Genomic DNA, 23,029 nt, shown 5'->3' on the forward strand with positions numbered 1-23,029 from the left:
GGTCTGATTTTACAATTGTTCTGTTTAGAATTTTTGTGAGTGACTTTTCTAAAGCTATAGGGAATATACATGATCTCAAAATGGGGGAATATCCTGAAATAAGAGAGGGAAAGAGAATATTTTGGATGACAGATTCACTAAGACTACCTAGTATATGGCTAGTTTTTATTTATTTAAAATAAATATAAAATGGAGAAAATGACAATTTCTCCCCTATATACTTTTCTAGGGATATTTTATCAATATATATACATATTGACTTCTTGGGTATCATAAAAAACTACTAGGTTTCTTTATCAGTAGAAACTCTTACTCTCGTTTTCCATATTTTTAAAATAACATTCTACAGTAGACTACATGGTACTCTAAAAATATTTTTAGTTAAAAAAATTATTTTTATTCTTACACAATATCTGTTCACGGGCAAAAAGATTAGTATTTTAGTATACTTGTATCATATCAAATATCTTTTTTTAAGTATATTTTGTTGATTATGCTGTTACAGTTTTCCCAATTTCTTTTCCCTTTGCTTCCCTCTGCCCAGTGTCCCCATTCCCTCCAGCAATCCCACTACCCTTAGTTATGCCCATGTGTTGTGTACGTAAGTTCTTTGGCTTCACCCTTTCCTATATTATTTTTAACTTCCCCTGTCTATTTTGTACCAACCAATTATGCTTCTTAATACCTACATTATTTCTCCTCTTCCCCCTCCCAGCTGATAACCCTTCAAGTGATCCCCATACCTATGATTCTGTTCCTATTCTGGTTGTTTACTTAGTTTGTTTTTGTTTTTATTTTTTAGATTCTGTTATTGATAGTTGTGAGGTTTTTTTTGTCATTTTAGTGTTCATAGTTTTGATCTTCTTTTTTAAAAATAAGTGATGATGAACTCTTTTAGCTTCACCTTCTCTGGGAAGCACTTTATCTGATCTTCCATTCCAAATGATAGTTTTGCTGGATAGAGTAATGTTGGTTGTAGGTCCTTGCTTTTCATAACTTTGAGTACTTCTTGTCAGTCCCTTCTTGCCTGCAAAGTTTTTTTGAGAAATCAGCTGACAGCCTTATAGTCACCCCTTTGTAGGTAACTGTCTGCTTTTCTCTTGCTGTTTTTAAAGATAAGATTTTTTTTTATCTTTAACCTTTGCCATTTTAAATATGATGTGTCTTGGTGTGGTCCTTTTTGGGTCTAGCTTGTTTTGGACTCTCTATTCTTCCTGGACTTGTATGTCTATTTCCTTCACCAAATTTAGGAATTTTTCCCTCATTATTTTTTCACATAAGTTTTTAATTTCTTGCTCTTCCTGTTCTCCCCTAGGACTTGGATGTTGGCAAGTTTAAAGTTGTCCCGGAGGTTCCTAAGCCTATCCTCATTTTTTTCAGTTCTTGTTTCATACTGGGTGAATGTTTATTTCTTCTTTGTGTTCCAAGTCATTGATTTGAACCCTGGTTTCTTTTCTTTCACCATTGGTTTTGTGTGGATTTTCCTTCATGTCACTTAGATTAGCCTTCACTTCTTCCCTTCTGCATTTGTGGTACTTATGCATATCTGTCAAGTCTGTGAGCATCTTAATCACCAGTATTTTGAACTCTGCATCTGTTAGGTTGCCTATCTTCTCGTCGCTTAGTTCTCTCACTGGATCTTTGATCCATTCCTATTTTGGGCCATAATTCTCTGACTCCTCAACTTGACAGCCTCCTGTGTTTGCCTCTGTGTTTTATATAGAGCTGTTGCACCTGTTATGTTATAAGGGGCTGAGTCTCAGATATTCGTCAGTACAGAGCAACCCATTTCACCTTGTCATGGCACTGTATGTGGAGGAGGGTTCTGAGAGGGAGCAGTGCTGCTTACTCAGCACTTTTCCCACTTCCTGTATGGAACTGCTGTCTCTCTGGCTGTTGCTCTGGCAATGGTTCCCAGAGTGGGTGGGTCTGTGGGTGTTCTAGGACTGTGAAGACCCTCTAAACAAGCAGATTCTGCTGAGAGTCTGGCAGTTTCTTCCTCCACCCCAACCCCCACTGATTTTCATAGTCAGAAGCTATGATACTTTATTTTCCCTGGCGCTGGAAACATGAGCTGTACAGTCTGATGTGGCGCTGGGAGTGCTTTCCAGGTTTTCCTCCCTACTTATTTAAATGTATTACTGCGTTTTCTGCCAGGCTGCTACCGAGGCTGCCTCCACTGCTCTGGCACCATACCTTTTCCTCTCTGTCCCAGCTCTGCCCCTCTTACCTCTCTGGATGAGTATTTCTTCTTTATATCTTTGTTGGACTTCCATGCAGTTAGATTTTCTGGAACTTTTGGTTGTCTCTAGTTTTGAGATAGTTGTATTCCTTCTTAGTTGTGGGCAGAAATGCAGTGCATCTACCTATGCCTCCATCTTGGCTGGTCAAATCTCTTTATGCCCTTGTGTAACTGAACAATAAAACAGGGGTTCTGTTTGGCTGCTTATTACCACAAAAGCCAAACTCGTGAGTCAGATGCTGGTGCAAAAGGAAATAGATTTTATTCAGGTGCTGTGTGATCCTGGAGAATGGTGTACTCTTGTCTCAAAGTGCATTTCCTCAGCAAAACCAAGACAAAAGCCAGTGTCCAGAGTTTCTCCTCCAGTTTAAAGTACAGTCCTTTGGAGCCTGCATGTGGCTGCTAGGCACTCTTAGTCACCATTCAGTAGCTTAGCTCATTCCCAGCTCCTGTTCATTTCAACTGTCTCCTGGAGCTTGTGTGTGGAGCCTGCAGGTGCCATAGCCTCTTGGTCATGTGCTCCTGGGCAATATAGTATGTGAATTCACGGAGAGTGCATCACCAGGTGGACAAGAGAGAACCTGAGAGAGGCTTTCTCCTGGAGTCATGGGCTACACAGCTCCTAAGGCCACATGGCCCCTGGAGAGAACAGGCTGGTGCACCATGTGAGCACAGGTCATGAGGAAGCAAGTAACATGTGAGAGTGTTTCTATGTTCCCCTAAGATTATATTATCTTGGGTATGGGATAGATGAGGTGCTTTCTCAAAATGACCAATCAATTTTTCATAGTTTGGTGCTCTTCTGGTAGGTCTGCCTATCCACCAATCCCTTTTTTCCCCAGGCTAGACTGACAAGCCTCTTTCGTCCAGCACCTGCCTCTGTGCCAATTTGACTTCTATGGTGCATGTGTCTACCTTCCACTAGTCTCACCACCAATCCGGTACCAGAAGGAGGGGGCAGGGCTTTTTCCTCTATCCATTTATTTTGCTAGCTTTTTGTGCTCAGGCCTTATCCATTGATATTTCTAGCTTTCTGTGTGCTTAGTGTAAGAACCTCAGCTTGCCACCACCTTGGCCAATGGGGGTGACTCCCCAATGATCTGGACAGATTGTCTTCTAGTAACACTTGTATACTTATTCCTCCCCTCCAATCATAAAATAATACCATGTAAATTATTTTCAATCTGATTTTTTAATTAATTAAAATATTTGAACACTTTTCTATTAGTATGTTATTCATTATATTTGTATTTTTGTCTTATTGAAATAGTGAATTTGTGTTCCATCTGGATACTTTATGTGGATTGAGATGTGATTTAGAATTCCATAGAAGTGTAAAAATATCAAAACCCTACCTAGTTAAAATTTTGTTTTTATTGTGGTATATATATTTAAAATTTTTTCATTTAAATCACTTTCAAGTTTCCAGGTCAGTGGCATTAATTACATTCAATGTACAACCATCCTGCTATCTATTTCTAATGTATTTCATCACCTCAGACAGAAACTCTGTATACATTAAGTAATAACTGCAATTGCCTCTCCCCGCAGCCCCTGATAATCTCTTATCCTTTTTGTTTCTAAATTTGCCTTTTCTGGATATTTCATGTGAGTGAAATTCTACAATAGTTGTAGTTTTTAGTCTGGGTAATTTTACTTAGCATAATCTTTCAAGGTTAATTCATGCTGTAGCATGTATCAGAACTTCTTTTTATGGCTGAACAATATCCCTCTTTATGGATACATTTATCCTTTGCTGGATGGGATTGTTGCTACCTTTTTTGACTGTTGCCACTAATATTGCTATGAACATTTGCAAACAAGTATCTTTTTGAGTCCCTGCTATGAGTGGCATTGTTGGGTTATATGGTAATTCTATATTCAACTTCTTGAAGAAATGAAACCTGGTTTTTAAAATTAAAAATAATACATTAGATGCCATTTGCATAAGGTACTATATTATGCACCATGCATAACTTGCTCAGTGAGAGATGATTGCTGTAGAAGCCTAGATGTGTTTGATATCTATAAGTAGTAAATAGAGACTCAGAGAAATGTGTGGAATAAATTGATGTGTAACTGTAGTTTTGGGTTTTATTTTATACTAACACCTGCTTTCTTCCAAACCCCCAAGCAATACTTGGTAGAAAATTATTAGTAAATAAATGCATATTTATTGGGGTTCTCCTTGGAGCATGCTGAATAGAGTTGCTGTAGGAGAAACAGATAAAATGTTAATTGGCACCTGAAATTTGATCTAATTCTACTTTGTAATTCTACTTTTTCTGTGATTTTTTTGTACTATTACAAAATGAGGATCAATTGTTTTTTTACTGAAATTAGAATTTTTTAATGCGGGGATTTGTTGAAAGTTTGGCAGTCCTTTAAGGAGTCTTATTCATTTTCAACTCTTCCTTCAGCTTGCAGCTGTTTGTGATATATTCATGGAAAACTATGTTCCTGGCAAACTTTCTGCAATGGGCCTTGGCTACGAAGATATAGACAAGATTGCTCCTCACATCATCTATTGTTCCATCACAGGTATTTCAGTTCCACACCTTTGTCACTGAATAGATTTACCAATATCCTTATTTCTTTATTTCTATAAGAACCCTTTGAAGTGGTTTTGCTCTTTTTCCCCTCCCAAGACATTTTAGGATGCTGAAAATTAAACTTTAAAGAACATTAATCTGAAGAAAAACTTTCATGTGTTATTAGCAATTTACATTTCTATAAATTGTCTGACTATAATTTTTGCCAGTTTTCCTAGTTGTTATTTTTCAGACATTTACAAAGTACTATTAACTCATATATGCAATAGAATTATAGTTGAAATGTTAATTGGCTTTAAGAAAACACAGGAATTCAATATATCTCTTCAATATATTCAAAAGTGCTAAGCCAAGGAAAAGAGTATTATAAAGTATTTTAGGTACTTAAGCCTTTGTAGTTAACTTTGTGAGTGTGTGGATGTATGTGAGTATGTGCATTTAGACCAATGGGGAAAAAACAGTCATCATATTTCTTAGTTTTACATATTTCATAAGCAATTAACTTTCAGTTAAGGATTCAATGTAGGAAAGTGGTTCTGAAAATTGAAAGTCATATAATTAGTTTTTGTTAGAAAAATTCATAATATTTTTCAGTTTTTTTAATTCATTCATTCACCAAATACTTATGGCATGCCAATGATCTGCCAGGCATTATTCTTTCAAAAATGTTAGAAAAAAATTACAGTGAACATTCAATATTATTTTATGTTAGTTTTAGGTGTACAGCATAGTCGTCGTCGTCGGCAGCCGTCCGTCTCGAGAGACGATGGTGTAGCTTCTTAAGAGTCTATCTGCACCGCTGAGAATGGCTGTGCAGTCCGACTCGGGAGTGACACGGTATCTGTCTCCTCCCGTGTTGAATCGACATCTTGCGATGACGCTGGAGTGTCCTCTCCAGTGAAGCTGAAGCTACAGAGCCTGGGCAGGGTGATATGGAGGGTCTGCTGTTGCCCATGCAGCAGACCCCCCCTCTCTTCGCAGCTGAAGGATCCAAGGGAAAGACGGAGTCAATACAGCTTGGCTTCAGGTGCGCCGCAGGAGTTACCGGTGTTGACTACAACGTCAAACCGCCTTAGGGACTCCGACTCCGGATTTTCTGTTGGGGTTTACTCCCTTAGCCTTTCCCCTGAAGAGGTATGCCGCAAGGCAGCGGAGGTTTTTTGGAGTCAGAGTTTTCCTTCTCTGATGTACCCTGACTGGAAGATCGAACCAGCGACACTTAGCTCGCAGGCCGACGCTCAATCCACGTGTTTATATAATTTATGAAGTGATCACCCTGATAAATCTAGTACCCACTTGGCACCATATATAGTTATTACTATATCATATACTATATATTTTCCCTATGCTGTCCTTTATATCACTGTGACTATTGTGTAACTACCATCTGTGCTTCTTAATCCATTTACCTTTTTCACCCAGTCCTACCACCCACCTCCCATCTGGCAACTGTCAGTTTATTCTTTGTATCTATGAATCTGTTTCTGCTTTGTTCATTAATTTTTGTTCATTAGATTGAACATATAAGTGAAATCACATAGTATTTGTCTCTCCGTCTGACTTATTTTACTTAGCATAATACCCTCCATTCATGCTGTTACACGTGGTTAAGATTTAATTTCTTTTCATGGTCGAGTAATGTTCTATGTGTATACACACACACACACACACAGACACACACACACAGACACACATACTACATCTTCTTTATCTAAATGTCTGTTGATTGGCACTTAGATTGTTTCAATGTCTTGGCAATTGCAAATAATGCTGCAATGAACATAGAGGTACATATATCTTTTTGAATTAGTGTTTTTGGATTTCTTCAGATAAATACTCAGAAATGTAATTGTTGGGGCATCTGGTGTAAGTATTGCTATCCCAGCTTTTAAAAATTTCTATTTGCATAAAACATCTTTGCTCATTCCTATACTTATAGTCTAAGTGTATCTTTCAATCTGAAGTGGGTATTCTTTTTTTTTAAATCATTTAAAAAAATTGTTTTTCTATTACAGTTGTCCCACTTTTTCCCCCATTGCTTCCCCCCATCCAAACCTCCCCTTCTCCCACAGTCAGTTTCCACCCCATTGTCCATGTCCATGGGTCCTTTATACTAGTTCCTTGACTAGACCCTGCCCCTTCTTATCTTCCTTCTCTCACTCCCCCCTCCCCCTTGTCACTGTTTTTCTACTCCTTGTTTACATGCCTCTGGTTCAATTTTGCTCATTTGTTTGTGTTGTTCATTAGTTTTCTGTATTAGGTGATATCATATGGTATTTGTCTTTCATTGCCTGGCTTATTTCGCTAAGCATAATTCTCTCTAGTTCCATCCATGTCGTCGCAAATGGCAGGAATTCCTTCTTTCTTTTTGTTGCATAGTATTTCATTGTGTTTGCCCTGGCTGGTTTAGCTCAGTGGATTGAGCGTCGGCCTGCGAGCTAAGTGTCGCTGGTTCGATCTTCCAGTCAGGGTACATCAGAGAAGGAAAACTCTGACTCCAAAAAACCTCCGCTGCCTTGCGGCATACCTCTTCAGGGGAAAGGCTAAGGGAGTAAACCCCGACAGAAAATCCGGAGCCGGAGTCCCTAAGGCGGTTTGACGTTGTAGTCAACACCGGCAACTCCTGCGGCGCACCTGAAGCCAAGCTGTATTGACTCCGTCTTTCCCTTGGACCCTTCAGCTGCGAAGAGAGGGGGGCGTCTACTGCATGGGCAACAGCAGACCCTCCATATTACCCTGCCCAGGTTCTGTAGCTTCAGCGTCATCGCAAGATGTTGATTCAACACGGGAGGAGACAGATACCGTGTCACTCCCGAGTCGGACTGCACAACCATTCTCGGCGGTGCAGATAGACTCTTAAGAAGCTACACCATCGTCTCTCGAGACGGACGGCTGCCGACGACGACGACGACGACGACGACGGATTTCATTGTGTAAATGTACCACATTTTTTTGATCCGCTCCTCTGCAGATGGGGACTTAGGCTGTTTTCAGCACTTGGCTATAGTAAATAGTGCTGCTATGAACATAGGGGTGCATAGGTTATTGAATTGGTGTTTCAGGATTCTTGAGGTATAATCTTAGCAATGGAATTACTGGTTCGAAAGGCAGTTTCATTTTTAGTTTTTTGAGGAAATTCCAAACTGTTTTCCATAGTGGCTGCACCAGTCTGCATTCCCACCAACAGTGCACTAGGGTTCTTTTCTCTACATCCTTGCCAGCACTTATTTGTTGATTTGTTGATGATGGCCATTCTGACCAGTGTGAAGCGGTATCTCATTGTGGTTTTTATTTGCATCTCTGATGGCTAGTGATGTTGAGCGTTCTTTCATATGCCTATGGACCTTCTGTATGTCCTCTTTGGAGAAGTATTCATTCAGGTCCTATGCCCATTTTTTAATTGGGTTGTCTGTCTTCTTGGTGTTTAATCGTATGAGTTCTTTATATATTTTGGAGATCAATCCCTTGTCTGAGGTATCATTGGCAAACATGTTTTCCCGTATGGTTGGATCCCTTTTCATCTTGCTGCTCTTCTCTTTTGCTGAGCAGACACTCTTTAGTTGATGTAGTCCCATTTGTTTATTTTTTCATTTCCCCTGCCTTAGGAGATCTATCAGTGAAAATATTGCTACGTGGGATATATGAAATTTTCCTGCCTATGTTTTCCTCTGGGACTTGTATGGTGTCGCAACTTACATTTAAGTCTTTGATTCATCTTGAGTTAATTCTGGTGTTTGGTGTAAACTGGTGGTCTAGTTTCTTTCTTTCTTTCTTTCTTTTTTCGTGTCCCTGTCCAATTCTCCCAGCACCATTTCTTTTCACTCCATTTTATGTTCCTACCCCCTTTGTCAAATATTAGTTGACCATATAGACCTGGGTTTATTTCTTGGCTCTCTATTCTGTTCCATTGATCTATATGTCTATTCTTATACTGGTACCAGACTGTTTTGATTACAGTGGCCTGTAGTATCGTTTGATATCATGTATTGTATTCTTCCACCTCAAGATTGCTGTATCTTTTTTGGTTCCATATACATTTTTGAAGTATTTGTTCTAGGTTTGTGAAATATGTTATTGGTATTTTAATAGGGATTGTGTTGAATCTATAAATTTCTTTGGGTAGTATGGACATTTTAATGATGTTGATTCTTCCCATCCATGAACTAGGTATATGCTTCCATTTATTTGTATCTTCCATAATTTCTTTCTTCAGTATTACATAGTTTTCTGAGTACAGGTCTTTTACCTCCTTGGTTAAGTTTATTCCTAGGTACTTTATTTTTCTTGTTGCTACAATAAATGGGATTTTTTTCTGGTTTCTATCTCTGATATATATTGTTGGTATACAGAAATGCCTTTGATTTCTGAATATTGACTTTGTACTCTTCTATTTTGCCAAATTCACTTATTAGGTAGAGTAACGATTTCGTGGAATGTATAGGGTTTTCTTTTCTTTTTCTTTTTTTAATATGCTTATTGATTATGCTGTAACAGTTGTCCCAATTTCTTTTCCCTTTGTTCCCCTCCACCCAGTGACCAGCCTCCCTCCAGTTGTCCCCCTCTTCTTAGTCCATGCCCGATGGTTGTGCATATAGTTCTTCTCAACATCTTTCTATCTACTCCACTCCCTCCTACTCTGCTTCTTAATTCCTGTACCATCTCCCTTTCTTTCCCCTCATCCCTGTCCCTGCCCACCTCCCGCAAAATGTTCCCCATACCTATAGTTCTTTTCCCATTCTCGTTGTCTACTTAGTTTGCCTTTGTCTCGATTCTCTAGCTTCTGTTGTTGGTTGTTGTGATACAGTTTTCATTTCAATGTTCATAGTTTTGATCCACTTTCTCCTAAACAAGTCCCTTTAACATTTCATATAACAGTGGTTTGGATCTGATGAACTCCTTCAGTTTTACTTTGTCCTGGAAGCACTTTCTCTGCCCTTCTATTCTGAATGACAGCTTCGCTCGATAGAGTAATTGTGGTTGTAGGTTTTTGCTTTTTATTCCTTTGGCTATTTCTTGCCAGTCTCTTCTTGTCTGCAGTTCCTTTTGAGAAATCAGCCGATAGTCTTATCAGGACCCCTTTGTACGTAATTCTCTTCTTCTCTCTTGCTGCTTTTTTTTTTCAGATTTAATGTGTTTTATTGATTAAATTATTACATTTGTGCCAATTTCCCTTCCCTCTGCTCCCCTCCACCCGGTGGCCCCCCTCCCTCCAGTTGTCCCCCCCTTTTAGATTATGTCCATTAGTTGTGCATACAGTTCCTCCCAACCTCTCTCCGTCTATTCCATTCCCTCCTACCTTGATCCCCAATTCCTATATCATCTCCCTCCCTTTCCCCATTCCCCCTCCCTGTTGACCTCCCCCCAATATGCTTCCCGTACCCACAGTTCCTCTTCCACTCTTGTTGCCTATTTAGTTTGCCTTTGTTTCATCTCCCTAGCTTCTGTTTTTTTTTTAAACCAGTCCCTTTAACATCTCATATAACAGTGGTTTGGATCTAATGAACTCTTTCAGTTTTATTTTGTCCTGGAAACACTTTCTCTGTCCTTCTATTCTGAATGATAATTTCGCTGGATAGAGTATTCGTGGTTGTAGGTTTTGGATTTTCATTACTTTGAATATTTCTTGCCAGTCTCTTCTTGCCTGTAGGGTTTCCCTTGAGAAGTCAGCTGATAGTCTAATTGGGACCCCTTTGTACATAATTCTTTTCTTCTCTCTTGCTGCTTTTAAGATTCTCTCTTTATCTTTAATTTTTGACATTTTGATTATAATGTGTCTTGGAGTGGTTCTCCCTGGGTCCAGTCTCTTGGGAACTCTCCTTGCTTCCTGGACCTGCAGGTCTATTCCCTTCCCCAAGTCTGGGAAGTTCTCCTTTATTATATTTTCACTCAATTTTTCAAGTTCTAGTTCATCTTCCTCATTCTCTGGCAAACCAATGATTCTTATGTTGGGCCTTTTATAGCTGTCCCAGAGGTTTCTGATCCTTTCATTGTTGCTTCCCATTTCCTCTCGCTGCATTAGTTGACTGCTTGTTCCTTCTCCATATTCCAGTTTGTTGAAATGAACTCTGGATTTTATTTCCTTTCCTTCTGTCTCGTGTGCGGTTTTGTTCCTTTCGTTATGAAAGTTTTTCGCTTCTTTCATATCTTTTTCCTGCTCTTTTGTGAATTCTGTAAGCCACCTGATAACAATGGCCCAGAACTGAGCCTCTGACAGGTTTCTTATCTGTTCATCTGTCAGGTTCTCTATCTGCTGCCTGGTGAGTTGTGTTACCGGTATTTCTACAGTTGCCTGCCTCATTTTGACAGATGCGTTTTGTTTTCTTGGGCTGGCTGTCAGGGGCAGTGCCTGTGTACGCATCACAAATTAGCGACCGGTGCCTGCCTGTCCGCGACCTATTTCACAGCCCTGTGGTGCTTTCTTTGGCGGCGGGGGTCCAAGATGGATTCACACAGTTATTCAGCTAGGAGACCGGGATCCGTCCTCCCGCCCCCCTGGGCCTCACTGTTCAAGGCGATGCGGTGGCCACTCTCCCCAGCGCCGGAGTCGCGCACCGCCAGGGGCTTGGCCGCCGGGACTCCTCGCCGGGGTCGCGCACCGCCAGGGGCCTGGCCGCCGGGACTCCTCGCTGGGGTCGCGCACCGCCAGGGGCTTGGCTGCCGGGACTCCTCGCTGCCTGCCGGGACTCCTTGCTGCCCGCCGCTCCGGGTGCGACCGCAAACAGCACTGCCTTTTTTAACTCTTACCTGCCCAAATGGCACCGCTGGTTTATAACTTCATATGTTGGACTTCCGTGTAGTTTTATTTTCTGGAATTTCTAGTTATCCTTTGTTTTGAAGTAGTTGTATTCCTCTATAGTTGTAGAGGGAGACCTAGCGTGTCCGTCTAAGCCTCCATCTTGGCCGGAAGTCCTCTCTTGCTGCTTTTAAGAATCTCTCTTTAGTTTTAATTTTTGACAATTTGATTATAATGTGTCTTGGTGTGGTCTTCCCTGGGTTCAGTTTTTTGAAACTCTCTGTGCTTCCTGGACCTGTAAATCTATTTCCTTCCACAAGTTCAGGAAGTTGTGCTTCATTATTTTTTCACATAATTTTTCAATTTCTAGTTCTTCTTCTTCACCTTCTGGCAGCCCTGTGATTTGGATGTTGGCCCGCTTATAGTTGTCTGATAAGTTTCTGAGCCTCTCCTCATTTTCCTCACTTTTTGTTTCCTCTTTCTGCACTGGTTGACTGTTCGTTCCTTTCCTGTGTTCCAATTGTTGATTGGATCCCTGGTTTTCTTGCCCTCACCACTAGTTTCATATGTATTTTTGTTCATTTCAGCAGGACTAACCTTCATTTCTTCCCTGTCTTGTTTAAGATGTGATGTTAGGTCTGTAAGCTGTCTTGTAACTATAGCTCTGAACTGAGCCTCAGAAAGATTTCCTATCTGCTGATCCATTAGATTAGATATTTGCTGTCTGGTCATCTGCATCACTGGGATCTCTCTCATGATCTGTTCCATCCTGACCATTTTGTGTTTACCTTTGCTTCCTGGGCAGGGCTGTCACACCTCCTATGCTATAAGGGGCGGCATATGAACTGCTGTGTGGGGGCTGACCCCATGAATGGGGTTTGCCCCAGTGAGGTCTAGTGTCTCCTGAGACAACCCTTTGGGTGTGCTGCTTGTGAAGCTAATTAGCTGGTGCTCTGTTGTGGTCTGAAGATGGCCACCAGGTTTGTTAGTTTTGGAGCCTCTCAGGAGGGATTCCAGTACAGGCCAAGGTCAGCTGCTGCCTGTGATTGGCCTTATCCTACCTGGTAGGAACTATAAAGTGATCTGCATTTGGTAGCTGCCTATGCTGGGCATGTGGGTGAGGCCACACTGGTAACCCAAGCTGGCTCACACCAGTACTGGGCAAGGGGCCTAAGTAGCAAAAGACACTAGGCACCCCAAGGTCTGCTGTTTTCTGCCAGCTGTCTGTAAGGCTAAGCCACTGAAAGAGTCTCAGGTGGTACTTGAGTTGGGTAAGACAGGATGTTACGGAGTCACCAAGGTGTGGTGAATGGTGATCACCAGATTAATGCAGGTTCAGTTTTGGCCTTTTGTGGGGAGAACTCAACACAGAAGAGATGGCGACTGTCCCTCCAGACTTTGCCTAAAGCCACATAGTAGTTTTCCCCTATATGTTTCAGGCACCTCCTGAGCCTCTGTCCCTTTGTTGGAGCCCAGAGTGTGTGCCTGCAAGTGAGTTAGTTTGTACATGTGCCCTTTAAGAACATGCTTGGGTTTCCAGAAGTCTTTCATATCACCTGATGGACTGAATTCCTACTGATTTTCACAGCAAGATGTTCCTGGCACTGGTGTTCCAGGCTGCAGAACCCAGTGTGGGCCTAGGAGTCTTTGCTCCTCAGGGGGAGCCTCTGCAGCTGTGATATGCCTCCAGATTCTCAGCTGCCACATGTGTGTGGTAGCCCAGCCTATTTCACATCTGTGTCCCTTTTACGGGTCTTTTTTTTTCCTTAAGTATATTTTATTGGTTATGTTGTTACAGTAGTCCCAAGTTTTTTCCCTTTGCTTCCCTCTGCCCAGTAACCCCCTTCCCTCCAGTAATCCCACACCCCTTATTTCATGTCCATGGGTTGTGCATATAACTTACTTGGCTTCACTCTTTCCTATATTATCCTTAACTTCCCCCTGTCTATTTTGTACCAACCAATTATGTTTCTTAATCCCTTTACCATTTACCCATTCCTCCTCCTTCCCCTTTCCAGCTGATAACCCTCCAAATGATCTCCATACCTATGATTCTGTTCCTATTCTGGTTTGCTTAGAATTGGATTTTGTTTTTATTTTTTAGATTCAGTTGTTGATAGTTGTGAGTTTGTTGTCATTTTAATGTTCATAATTTTGATTTTATTTTTCTTAAGTTACTCCCTTAGATATTTCATATAATAATAGCTTAGTGATGATGAGCTCCTTAAGCTTTACCTTGTCTTAGAAGCACTTCCTCTGCCCTTCCTTTCTAAATGATAGCTTTGCTGGTTAGAGTAATCTTGGTTATAAGTCCTTGATTTTTATCACCTCGAATACTTCTTGCCAGTCCTTTCTTGCCTGCAAACTTTATTTTGAGAAATTAGCTGAGAGTCTTAGAGGCACCCCTTTGTTGGTAACTCTCTGCTTTTCTCTTGCTGCTTTTGAGATTCTCTCTTAATCTTGAACCTTTGGCATTTTAATTATGATGTGTCTTGGTGTGGTCCTCTTCGGGTCTAGCTTGTTTGGGACTCTTTGTGCTTCCTGGACTTGTATGTCTATTCCCTTTGCCAAATTTGGGGAGTTTTCCTTCATTATTTTCTTAGATAAGTTTTCAATTTCTTGCTCTTCCTCTTCTCCTTCTGGCACCCCTGTTGTTTGGATGTTGGCACATTTAAAGTTGTCCCAGAGGTTCCCAAGCCTCTCCTCCTTTATTTCAATTCTTGTTTCCTCATTCTGTACTGGCTGACTGTTTTTTTCTTCCTTATTTTTTAAATTATTCATCTGAACCCTGATTTCAGTCCCTTTACCATTGGTTTCATGTGGATTTTCCTTCCTTTCATTTAGAATAGCCTTCACTTCCTTCTTTCTGCATTTTCCATACTTAAGCTTATCTATCAGGCCTGTGAGCATCTTTATCACCAGTGTTTTTTAATTCTGTGTCTGTTATGTTGGCTGTCTCCTCATCTCTTAGTTCTCCCACTGGAACCTTGGTCTGTTTCACTTTTTGGACCATAATTCTCTGTCCCCTCAACATGACAGGCTCCTGTGTTTGTTTGCCTCTGTGTCTTAGGTAGAGCTGTAACACTTGTTACGTCCTGAGGGGCAGAGCTTTAGGTATTCGTCAGTACAGGGCAACTCGTTTCACCATGTTGTGGTGCTGTCTGTGGAGGAGGGGTCTGAGAGGGAACAATGTTGATTGCTCAGCACTTGCCCCTTTTCCAGGCACTTCTCCCACTTCCAAGTATGGGAGTGGCGCCTCTCTAGCTGTTGCCCTGTCTTTTTCAGAGTGCGTGGGTCTGCATACATTCTATGACCATGGGGGTCCTTTAAACAAGTGGACTCGGCTGAGAGATCGGCAGTTTCTTCCTCATTCCAACCCCCTACTGGTTTGCACAGTCAGAAACAATGGGGCTTTATTTTCCCTGATGCTGGGACTGTGAGCTGTGCAGTCTGGTGTGGTGCTGGGAGCTCTCTGCAGGTGTTTCTCCTGACTTTTTAAAACGTGTGACTGGCCTTCCTCTGCTGCTGCTGCTGCTGCTGCTGCTGCTGCCACCACCACACTGCGTCATCTCTGGCCCCACTCCGCCCCTCCTACCTGTCTGGATGAGTATTTCTTCTTTATGTCTTTATTTGTTGCATTTTCATGCAGCTCGATTTTCTGGAACTTCTGGTTGTCTCTAGTTTTGAGGTAGTTGTATTCCTTCTTAGCTGTGGAGAGAGACACATCATGTCTGTCTAGACATCCATCAAGGCCGGAAATTTTTATAAGTCTTGATGTTACATCTTTATATCCTTTGTTATAGGATTTCTATTCAGTTAGTCTTTACTTTTCCAGGTTGATTGTTCTAATTTGATTTTATTTTGATGTGGTCATAGGAGGAGGTCAGCACAACATTTACCTACTCTACCATCTTGATTGCAAACTCCCTGATAGGCATTATTCTAAAGTTTTGGGATATGGCAGTGAACAAAGCATATTTAAGCTCTCAAGGAGATTTAAGTTCTACATTGGAAAGATAGTCAACATGTATGTTCTTTGTGTTTTTCAAAATTGAGTTTGGTAGTGATAAGGGCTAAAGAGAGGAATAAAACTGGGCAAGAGGGATGGGGTGAAGAGGAGCTATTGCAGTATTCCAGTTTAGTGATGATGGTGGTGTAAATAAGGGTAGTAGTGGTAGAGGTAGTTGAAGAGTGATAAGATTATGAATATGTTTTCAAGATAAAGGGGGATAAGATTTTCAGATACATTTGATGTGTCTAGGAAACAGTGAGTTAAGGATGACTACGGTTTTGGCTTCAGCTGTTAGAACAATGGAACTGCTATTTACTGAGTTGAGGAAGACTATGGAAAGAAGGTTTGGTTGGGAATATGTGAAAAGTTTGGTGTTTTGAAAGTTTGGACGTCAAGTGTGACTCATTTTGAGATGCTATTAGATATCAAGGTGGAGCTATAGAGTAAGGGACTGGGTCTAAGAGTCAGAAGTTGAGGGAAAATGTAAAATTTGATAGTTATGATCAACTAAATGGCATTTGAAGCCTGGGTATGATCATTTAGTGAGTGAGTGTAGATAAAGGAGAGTTAAAGGGGCTGAGCCTGGTGTACAGTAGTCCCTCTCTATATCGCGGTTCACTTATTGCAACCTCACTGTATTGCAGGATTTTAAAAAAATATTATATTTAGTTATCGCGGATTTTTTGCTATATCGTGGGATTTTGCCGTGCTGAATACATATGTTGTTAAAGTTACGTAGGTTTAAGAGTGTAGAATAAATGTAAGGTTCCTACTTTGCAGGGGTGTCTAGAACGTAATACCCACAATAAGTGAGGGAAAACTGTACTACAGTGACTAGCTATTTGGGAACTGACAAGAACAGTGAAAAGGGTTGAGAAGGAATTGTTAATGAGGTGGGGGAGAGAACATCCTGGAAGACAAGGGAAGAAAGTATCTATTTTCTTTTTTTTTAATTTAAAAAATTTTTAAGTATATTTTATTGATTATGTTGTTACAGTAGTAGTTCTATTTTTCTTTCCCCTTTGCTCCCCTGTGCCCAGTACCCCCCTTCCCTCCATCAATCTTAGTTCATATCCATGAGTTGTGCATATAAGTTTGTTGGCTTCACCCTTTCCTATATTATTCTTAACTTCCTCCTGTCTATTTGTCAACCAATTATGCTTCTTAATTGCTGCACTATTTCCCCATCTCTCCCACTTCCCCCTCCCAGCAGATAAACCTTCAAGTGATCCCCATACCTATGATTCTGTTCCTATTCTGGTTTGCTTAGTTGGATTTTGTTTTTATTTTTTAGATTCAGTTGTTGATAGTTGTGAGTTTGTTGTTATTTTAATGTTCATAGTTTTGATCTTCTTTGTCCTAAGTAACTCCCTTTAACATTTCATATAATAATGGCTTGGTGATGATGAACTCCTTTAGCTTCACCTTCTCTGGGAAGCACTTTATCTGACCTTCCATTCTAAATGATAGCTTTGCTGGATAGAGTAATCTTGGTTGTAGGTCCTTGCTTTTCATCACCTTGAATACTTCTTGCCAGTCCCTTCTTGCCTTCAAAGTTTCTTTTGAGAAATCAGCAGATAGTCTTATAGGAACCCCTTTGTAGGTAACTCTGCTTTTCTCTTGCTGGTTTTAAGACTCTCTTTATCTTTAACTTTTGCCATTTTAATTATCATGTGTCTGGGTGTGGTCCTCCCTGGGTCTAGCCTGTTTGGAGTCTATGCTTCCTGGACTTGTATATCTATTTCCTTTGCCAAATTTTGGAAGTTTTCCTTCATTATTTTTTCACATAAGCTTTCAATTTCTTGCTCTTTCTGTTCTCCTGGGACCTCTATAATTCGGATTTTGGCACATTTAACGTTATCCCAGAGGTTCCTAAGCCTCTCCTCGTTTTTTTTCAATTCTTGTTTCCTCATTTTGTACTGGTTGACTGTTTTTTTTCTTCCTTATATTCCAAATCATTTATTTGAACCCCAGTTTCCTTCCCTTCACCATTGATTGTGTGTGGATTTTTCTTCGTTTCATTTAGCATAGCCTTTACTTCTTCCCTCATGTGTTTGCCATGTCTTTCAAGCCTGTGAGCAACTTTAACACTAGTGTTTTGAACTTTACATCTGTTAGATTGGCTTGTAGGGGCACCAAATATTCCCTGTAAAAAGTTTCAAAGGTCTGCTAAATATGTAAATATGTAGGGGTTTCAGATGTTCTTTGTAAAAAGTAGCAAGGACTTGCTAAAAAATCTTGAAAAAAGAAATGTAGAAAAAAGTGTAGCAATTGGTGATTTACAAGCTAAAAGCACCTCAGCCTCTGTCACCTTCCATTTACTTGTGTCTGGTTTATAACATTTGTAAAAGTTATACTTTACAGAATATCTAGCCCTTTGAAAATAAACAGCTTCACAAAGAATTATTTCCTGGCTGAAAAGCTATGCTGCTGCCGGAGATAACTTTATAGCCTTGCGAATTTCTGTTCCTGTTACTGCCCAGCCCCCTCTTCCTAAGGCTGTTTCCCGCCAAAGAAGAAACAAAGGAGGCCTAATCAGTATAATAACCCAGTGTTTAGACTCCATTGTAGGTTGGAGCATGTTAGAGACCAGCTCAGGGTCTGCCCAACTCCTGGCCATTATTAAAGTCCTTTGCTTACTTTATACACCGCTTCAAAGTGTTCAATCTCGCCTCTGTAGCAGTAACAGGCTGACTCCTCTTCTGTTATGTTGGCTGTCTCCTTGTGGCTTAGTTCTCCTACTGGAGCCTTGATCTGTTCCTTCTTTTGGACCATACATCTTTGTTTCCTAACCTTGTCAGGCTTTCTTGTTTATTTGACTCTGAGTCTTAGCTAGAGCTGTCCCAACTGTTATATAGTAAGGGGTGGAGCCTTAGATTTTGTCAGTCCAGGGTGACCTGTTCACCACATTGTTGCACTGTCTGTGGAGGAGGGTTCTGAGAGGGAGCAATGCAGCTTGCTCAGCACTTGCTCCTTTTCCAGGCATTTCATCTGCTTCCCATATGGGACTGGTGCCCCTCTAGCTGTTGCCCTGGCTGTTGTTCCCAGAGTGGGTGGTCTGTGGACATTCTAGGACCATGGGGCCCTTTAAACAAGTGGACTCTGCTGAGAGACCAGCAGTTTCTTCCTCCGCCCCAACCCCCACTGGTTTTCACAGAAGAATGAGGCTTTATTTTCCCTCGTGCTGGAACTGTAGCTGCGCAGTCTGGTCTGGAACTGGAAGTGTTCCCCCGGTGTCCCTCCTTACTTTTTAAAATGTATGACTGTGCTTTCTGCTGGCCTGATGCTGCTGCGCTGCCATACCACTTCCTCTCCATCCTGGCTCTGCCCCTCCTTCCTGTCTGGATGGGTATTTCTTCTTTTTATCTTTGTTTGTTGGACTTCTATGCAGCTCGGTTTTCTGGAACTTTAGTTGTCTCTAATTTTGAGGTAGTTTTTTTTCTTATTTGTGGAGGGAGACACAGTGTGTCTATGTAGGCCTCCATTTTGGCCAGAAGTTCTCTAAAAAGTTTTTAATAGCTGCCATTTTTTCTGCATTCCACATTTTTTAGATAATGGTAAGTGTAAGTATTATGTTTATATTTTACAAATATACTTTCAGAGATAACCTAGGGTTAGTGAATAGTTGACCTAATTTGTTATTTCTTCTATAGTTCATCCATAGCACTATACAGTTTTCATTACTTTAAAGTACCAAAAGAGCATGAACAATGAAGTAAATGTACAGTTATAATAATTTTGCCTTAGGGTTTTTCCTAAGATAGGAAGGAAAATGACTACATTTAAGAAGATTTGAAAAAAGAAGTAAGCAAAAACTTGACTCCTTATATTTCAATAAATTTATCTTAAATAGATACCTGAAAATCTTGTTATAATATAAAAACTACAAAACATACTATTTTTGAAATATTTATTACCCAAAATAATAACCGAAATACTCCTGTTTCTGTGCATTTAGGTTGAGATAATTTAATACTTTGACTATGACATACAACTTTGGTGTAAATAGTGCTTTTCACAGTGTAAATATTTCTGTAGTGGTATTTTCCTATTAAGTAAACTATAACTGCAATGTTTCAGTGAGTGTTATTATTTTAAACAGAATGAAGAGTCCAGTGATCATTACTCTGTTGAATCAATGTGAAAGACAGGTTCGATACATAGTAGATGACATGTTACCACTAGATCTAACTATTTTTTAGATGTACTGTTTTATTTTATTTTTAAAGTATATTTTATTGATTATGCTGTTACAGTTCTCCCAATTTTTTTTCTTCCCTTTGCTGCCCTCCATCCAGTACCACCCTTCCTTTCAGCAGTCCACTTAGTTCTGTCCATGGATTGTGCATATAAGTTCTTTGGATTCACCATTTACTATACAAATCTTAATATCCCCCTATCTATTTTGTACCTACTAATTATTCTTCTTAATACTCGCACCATTTCCACATTTCTCTCCTTCCCCTCTGAGCTGATAACCCTCCAAATGATCCCCATACCTATGATTCTGTTCCTATTTTGGTTGTTTGCTTAGTTTGTTTTTGACTTTATTTTTTAGATTCTGTTGTTTATAATTGTGACTTTGTTGTCATTTTAACGTTCATAGATTTTTTGTGTGTGGCATGCAACTTTATATCATTTCTTTAAATTTATATTTTATTATTTATCTAGTACAGTTGTCCCATATTTCCCCCTTGCTCTCCCATGCTCCACCCACCACCCCCTTCTCCCACAGTCTATCTCCATTAAGGTTTCCGTGTCCATGGGTCATTCACACTAGTTCCTTGACTAGCCCCTTCCCCATCTTTACCAGCTTCTCCCCCTCTACCCTCCCCTGTGGTCACTGTCTGTCTGTTTCCTGTTTACATGTCTCTGGTTCTATTTTGCTTGTTTGTTTGTTTTGTTCATTAGTTTCCTGTATTAGATGAGATCATATGATACTTATCTTTCACCACCTGCCTTATTTAACTTAGCATAACACTCTCAAGTTCATTCATGCTGTAGCAAATGGTAGGAGTTCCTTCTTTCTTTCTGCTGTGTAGTATTCCATTGTGTAAATATACCACAGGTTTATTTTTTATTTTTTATCTTTTTTTAATGTACCACAGTTTTTTGATCCACTCATCTCCTGATGGGCACTTAGGCTGTTTCTAGCATTTGGCTGTCATAAATAGTGCTGCTATGAACACAGAGGTGCATAACTCCTTTTAATTGGTGTTTCAAGATTCTTTGGGTATAATTCTAGCAATGGAATCACTGGATCAAAAGCTAGTTCCATTTTTGGCTTTTTGAGGAAATTTTGTATTGTTTTCCATAGTGGCTGTACCAGTCTGCATTCCCACCAACAGTGCACTAGGATTCCCTTTATCCACATCCTCACAAGCACTTGTTCGTGGATTTTTTAAAGTATATTTTATTGATTATTTTGTTACAGTAGACCCAGTTTTTTTCCTTTGCTCCTCTCTGCCCAGTACCACCCTTCTCTCCAGCAATCCCACATTCCTTATTTCATGTCCACAGGCTGTGCACATAAATTCTTTGGCTTCACTCTTTCCTATATTATTCTTAACTTCCCCCTGTCTATTTTGTAACAACCAATTATGCTTCTTAATCCCTGCACTATTTCCCCAATTCATCCCATTTTCCCTCTCAGATGATAACCCTCCAAATGATCCCCATACCTATGATTCTATTCCTATTCTGGTTTGCTTAGAATTGGATTTTGTTATCTTTTAGATTCAGTTGTTGATAATTATAAATTTGTTGTCATTTTAGTGTTCATAATGTTGATCTTTTTCTTAAGTAAATCCCCTTGACATTTCATATAATAGCTTGGTGATGATAGACTCCTTTAGCTTTACTTCGTCTGGGAAGCATTTTATTTACCCTTCCATTCCAAATGATAGCTTTGCTGAATAGAGTAATCTTAGATGTAGGTCCTTGCTTTACATCACCTTGAATACTTCTTGCCAGTCCCTCCTTTTCTGCAATGTTTTTTTTTGAGAAATTAGCTGATAGTCTTATAGGCACTCCTTTGTAGGAAACTCTTGGCTTTCTCTTGCTGCTTTTAAGATTGTCTCTTTATCTTTCATCTTTGGCATTTTAATTATGATGCGTCTGGGTGTGGTCCTCTTTGGGTCTAGCTTTTTTGGGACACTGTTTGGTTCCTGGACTTGTATGTCTATTTCCTCCCCCAAATTTGGAGAGTTTTGCTTCATTATTTTCTGACATAAGTTTTCAATTTTTTACTCTTTCTCTTCTCCTTCTGGCACCCCTATGGTTCAGATGTTGGGACATTTAAAGTTTTCCCAGAGGTTCCTACACCTCTCCTCATTTTTTTCAATTCTTGTTTCTTCATTTTGTACTGGTTGACTGTTTTTTTCTTCCTTATGTTCCAAATCATTGATCTGAACCCTGGTTTCAGTCCCTTCACCATTGGCTTTGTGTGGATTTTTCTTCCTTTTATTTAGCATAGCTTTCATGTCTTCCCTTATGCATCTGCCATACTTAAGCATATCTGTCAAGCCTGTGAGCATCTTTATCACCAGTGTTTTGAACTCTTCATCTGTTAGCTTGGCTATCCCCTCATTTGTTAGGTTGACTATCTCCTCATCACTTATTTCTCCCACTGGAACCTTGTTCTGTTCCCTCTTTTGGGCCATAATTCTCTGTCTCCTCATCTTGACAGGCTCCTGTGTTTGTTTGCCTCTGTGTCTTAGATAGAGCTGTCGCTCCTGTTATGTTTCAAGGGGCGGGCCTTAGTTATACGTCAGGAGAGGGCAACCCTTTTCACCATGTTGTGGCGCTGTTTGTGAGGGAGAGGTCTGAGAGGGGACAATGCCGCTTGCTCAGCACTTGCCCCTTTTCCAGGCACTTCTGCAACTTTGTATGGGACTGGCACCTCCCTAGCTGTTGCCCTGGCTGTCTTTCTCAGAGCGGGTGGGTCTGTGGACATTCTAGTCCATGGGTGTCCTTTAAAGAATTGGATTCTGCTGGGAGACTGTCAGTATCTTCCTCCACCCAAACCTCCACTGGTTTGCACAGTCAGAAGCATGAGGCTTTTTTTCCCCGGTGCTGGGACCATTAGCTGCGCAGTTGGGTCTGGTGCTGGGCGCGCTCTCCAGGTGTCCCTTCCTAGTTTGTAAAATGTTTGACTGTGCTCTCCACTGGCCTGCCACTGCTGCCGCTGCCACCACTGCCACTGCTGCTGCTGCCACACCGCATCCTCTCTGCCCTCTTCAACCTGTCCGGATGAGTATTTCTTCTTTACATCTTTGTTGGACTTCTACGCAGCTCGATTTCCAGATCTTCTGGTTGTCTCCAGATTTAACGTAGTTCTATTTCTTCTTTGTTGTGGAGGGAGACACAGAATGTCTGTCCAGGTCTCCATCCAGGCCGGAAATCATGTTGATTTGTTTAGGTTGGCCATTTTCACAGGTGTGAGATGGTATCTCATTGTGGTTTTAATTTGCATCTCTCTGGTTGCTAGG

At 40.5% G+C, this 23,029-nt stretch overlaps 1 protein-coding gene across 2 annotated transcripts in view; it reads left to right on the plus strand.

Annotated features, from left to right (window-relative positions):
- Positions 1-23,029, plus strand: part of SUGCT (succinyl-CoA:glutarate-CoA transferase) — a 1,282,463-nt gene that overhangs the window by 55,948 nt on the left and 1,203,486 nt on the right. For both annotated transcript variants that reach the window (XM_090286756.1, XM_090286757.1), the window contains exon 6: positions 4,663-4,783. In XM_090286756.1, coding sequence (XP_090142882.1) covers positions 4,663-4,783 — 121 coding nt within the window. The remainder of the gene's footprint in view (positions 1-4,662; positions 4,784-23,029) is intronic.

This window comes from Furipterus horrens, unplaced genomic scaffold, assembly GCF_987537825.1.
Source record: "Furipterus horrens unplaced genomic scaffold, mFurHor1.1.pri manual_scaffold_9, whole genome shotgun sequence".
In the NCBI taxonomy this organism is placed as follows: Eukaryota; Metazoa; Chordata; class Mammalia; order Chiroptera; family Furipteridae; genus Furipterus; species Furipterus horrens.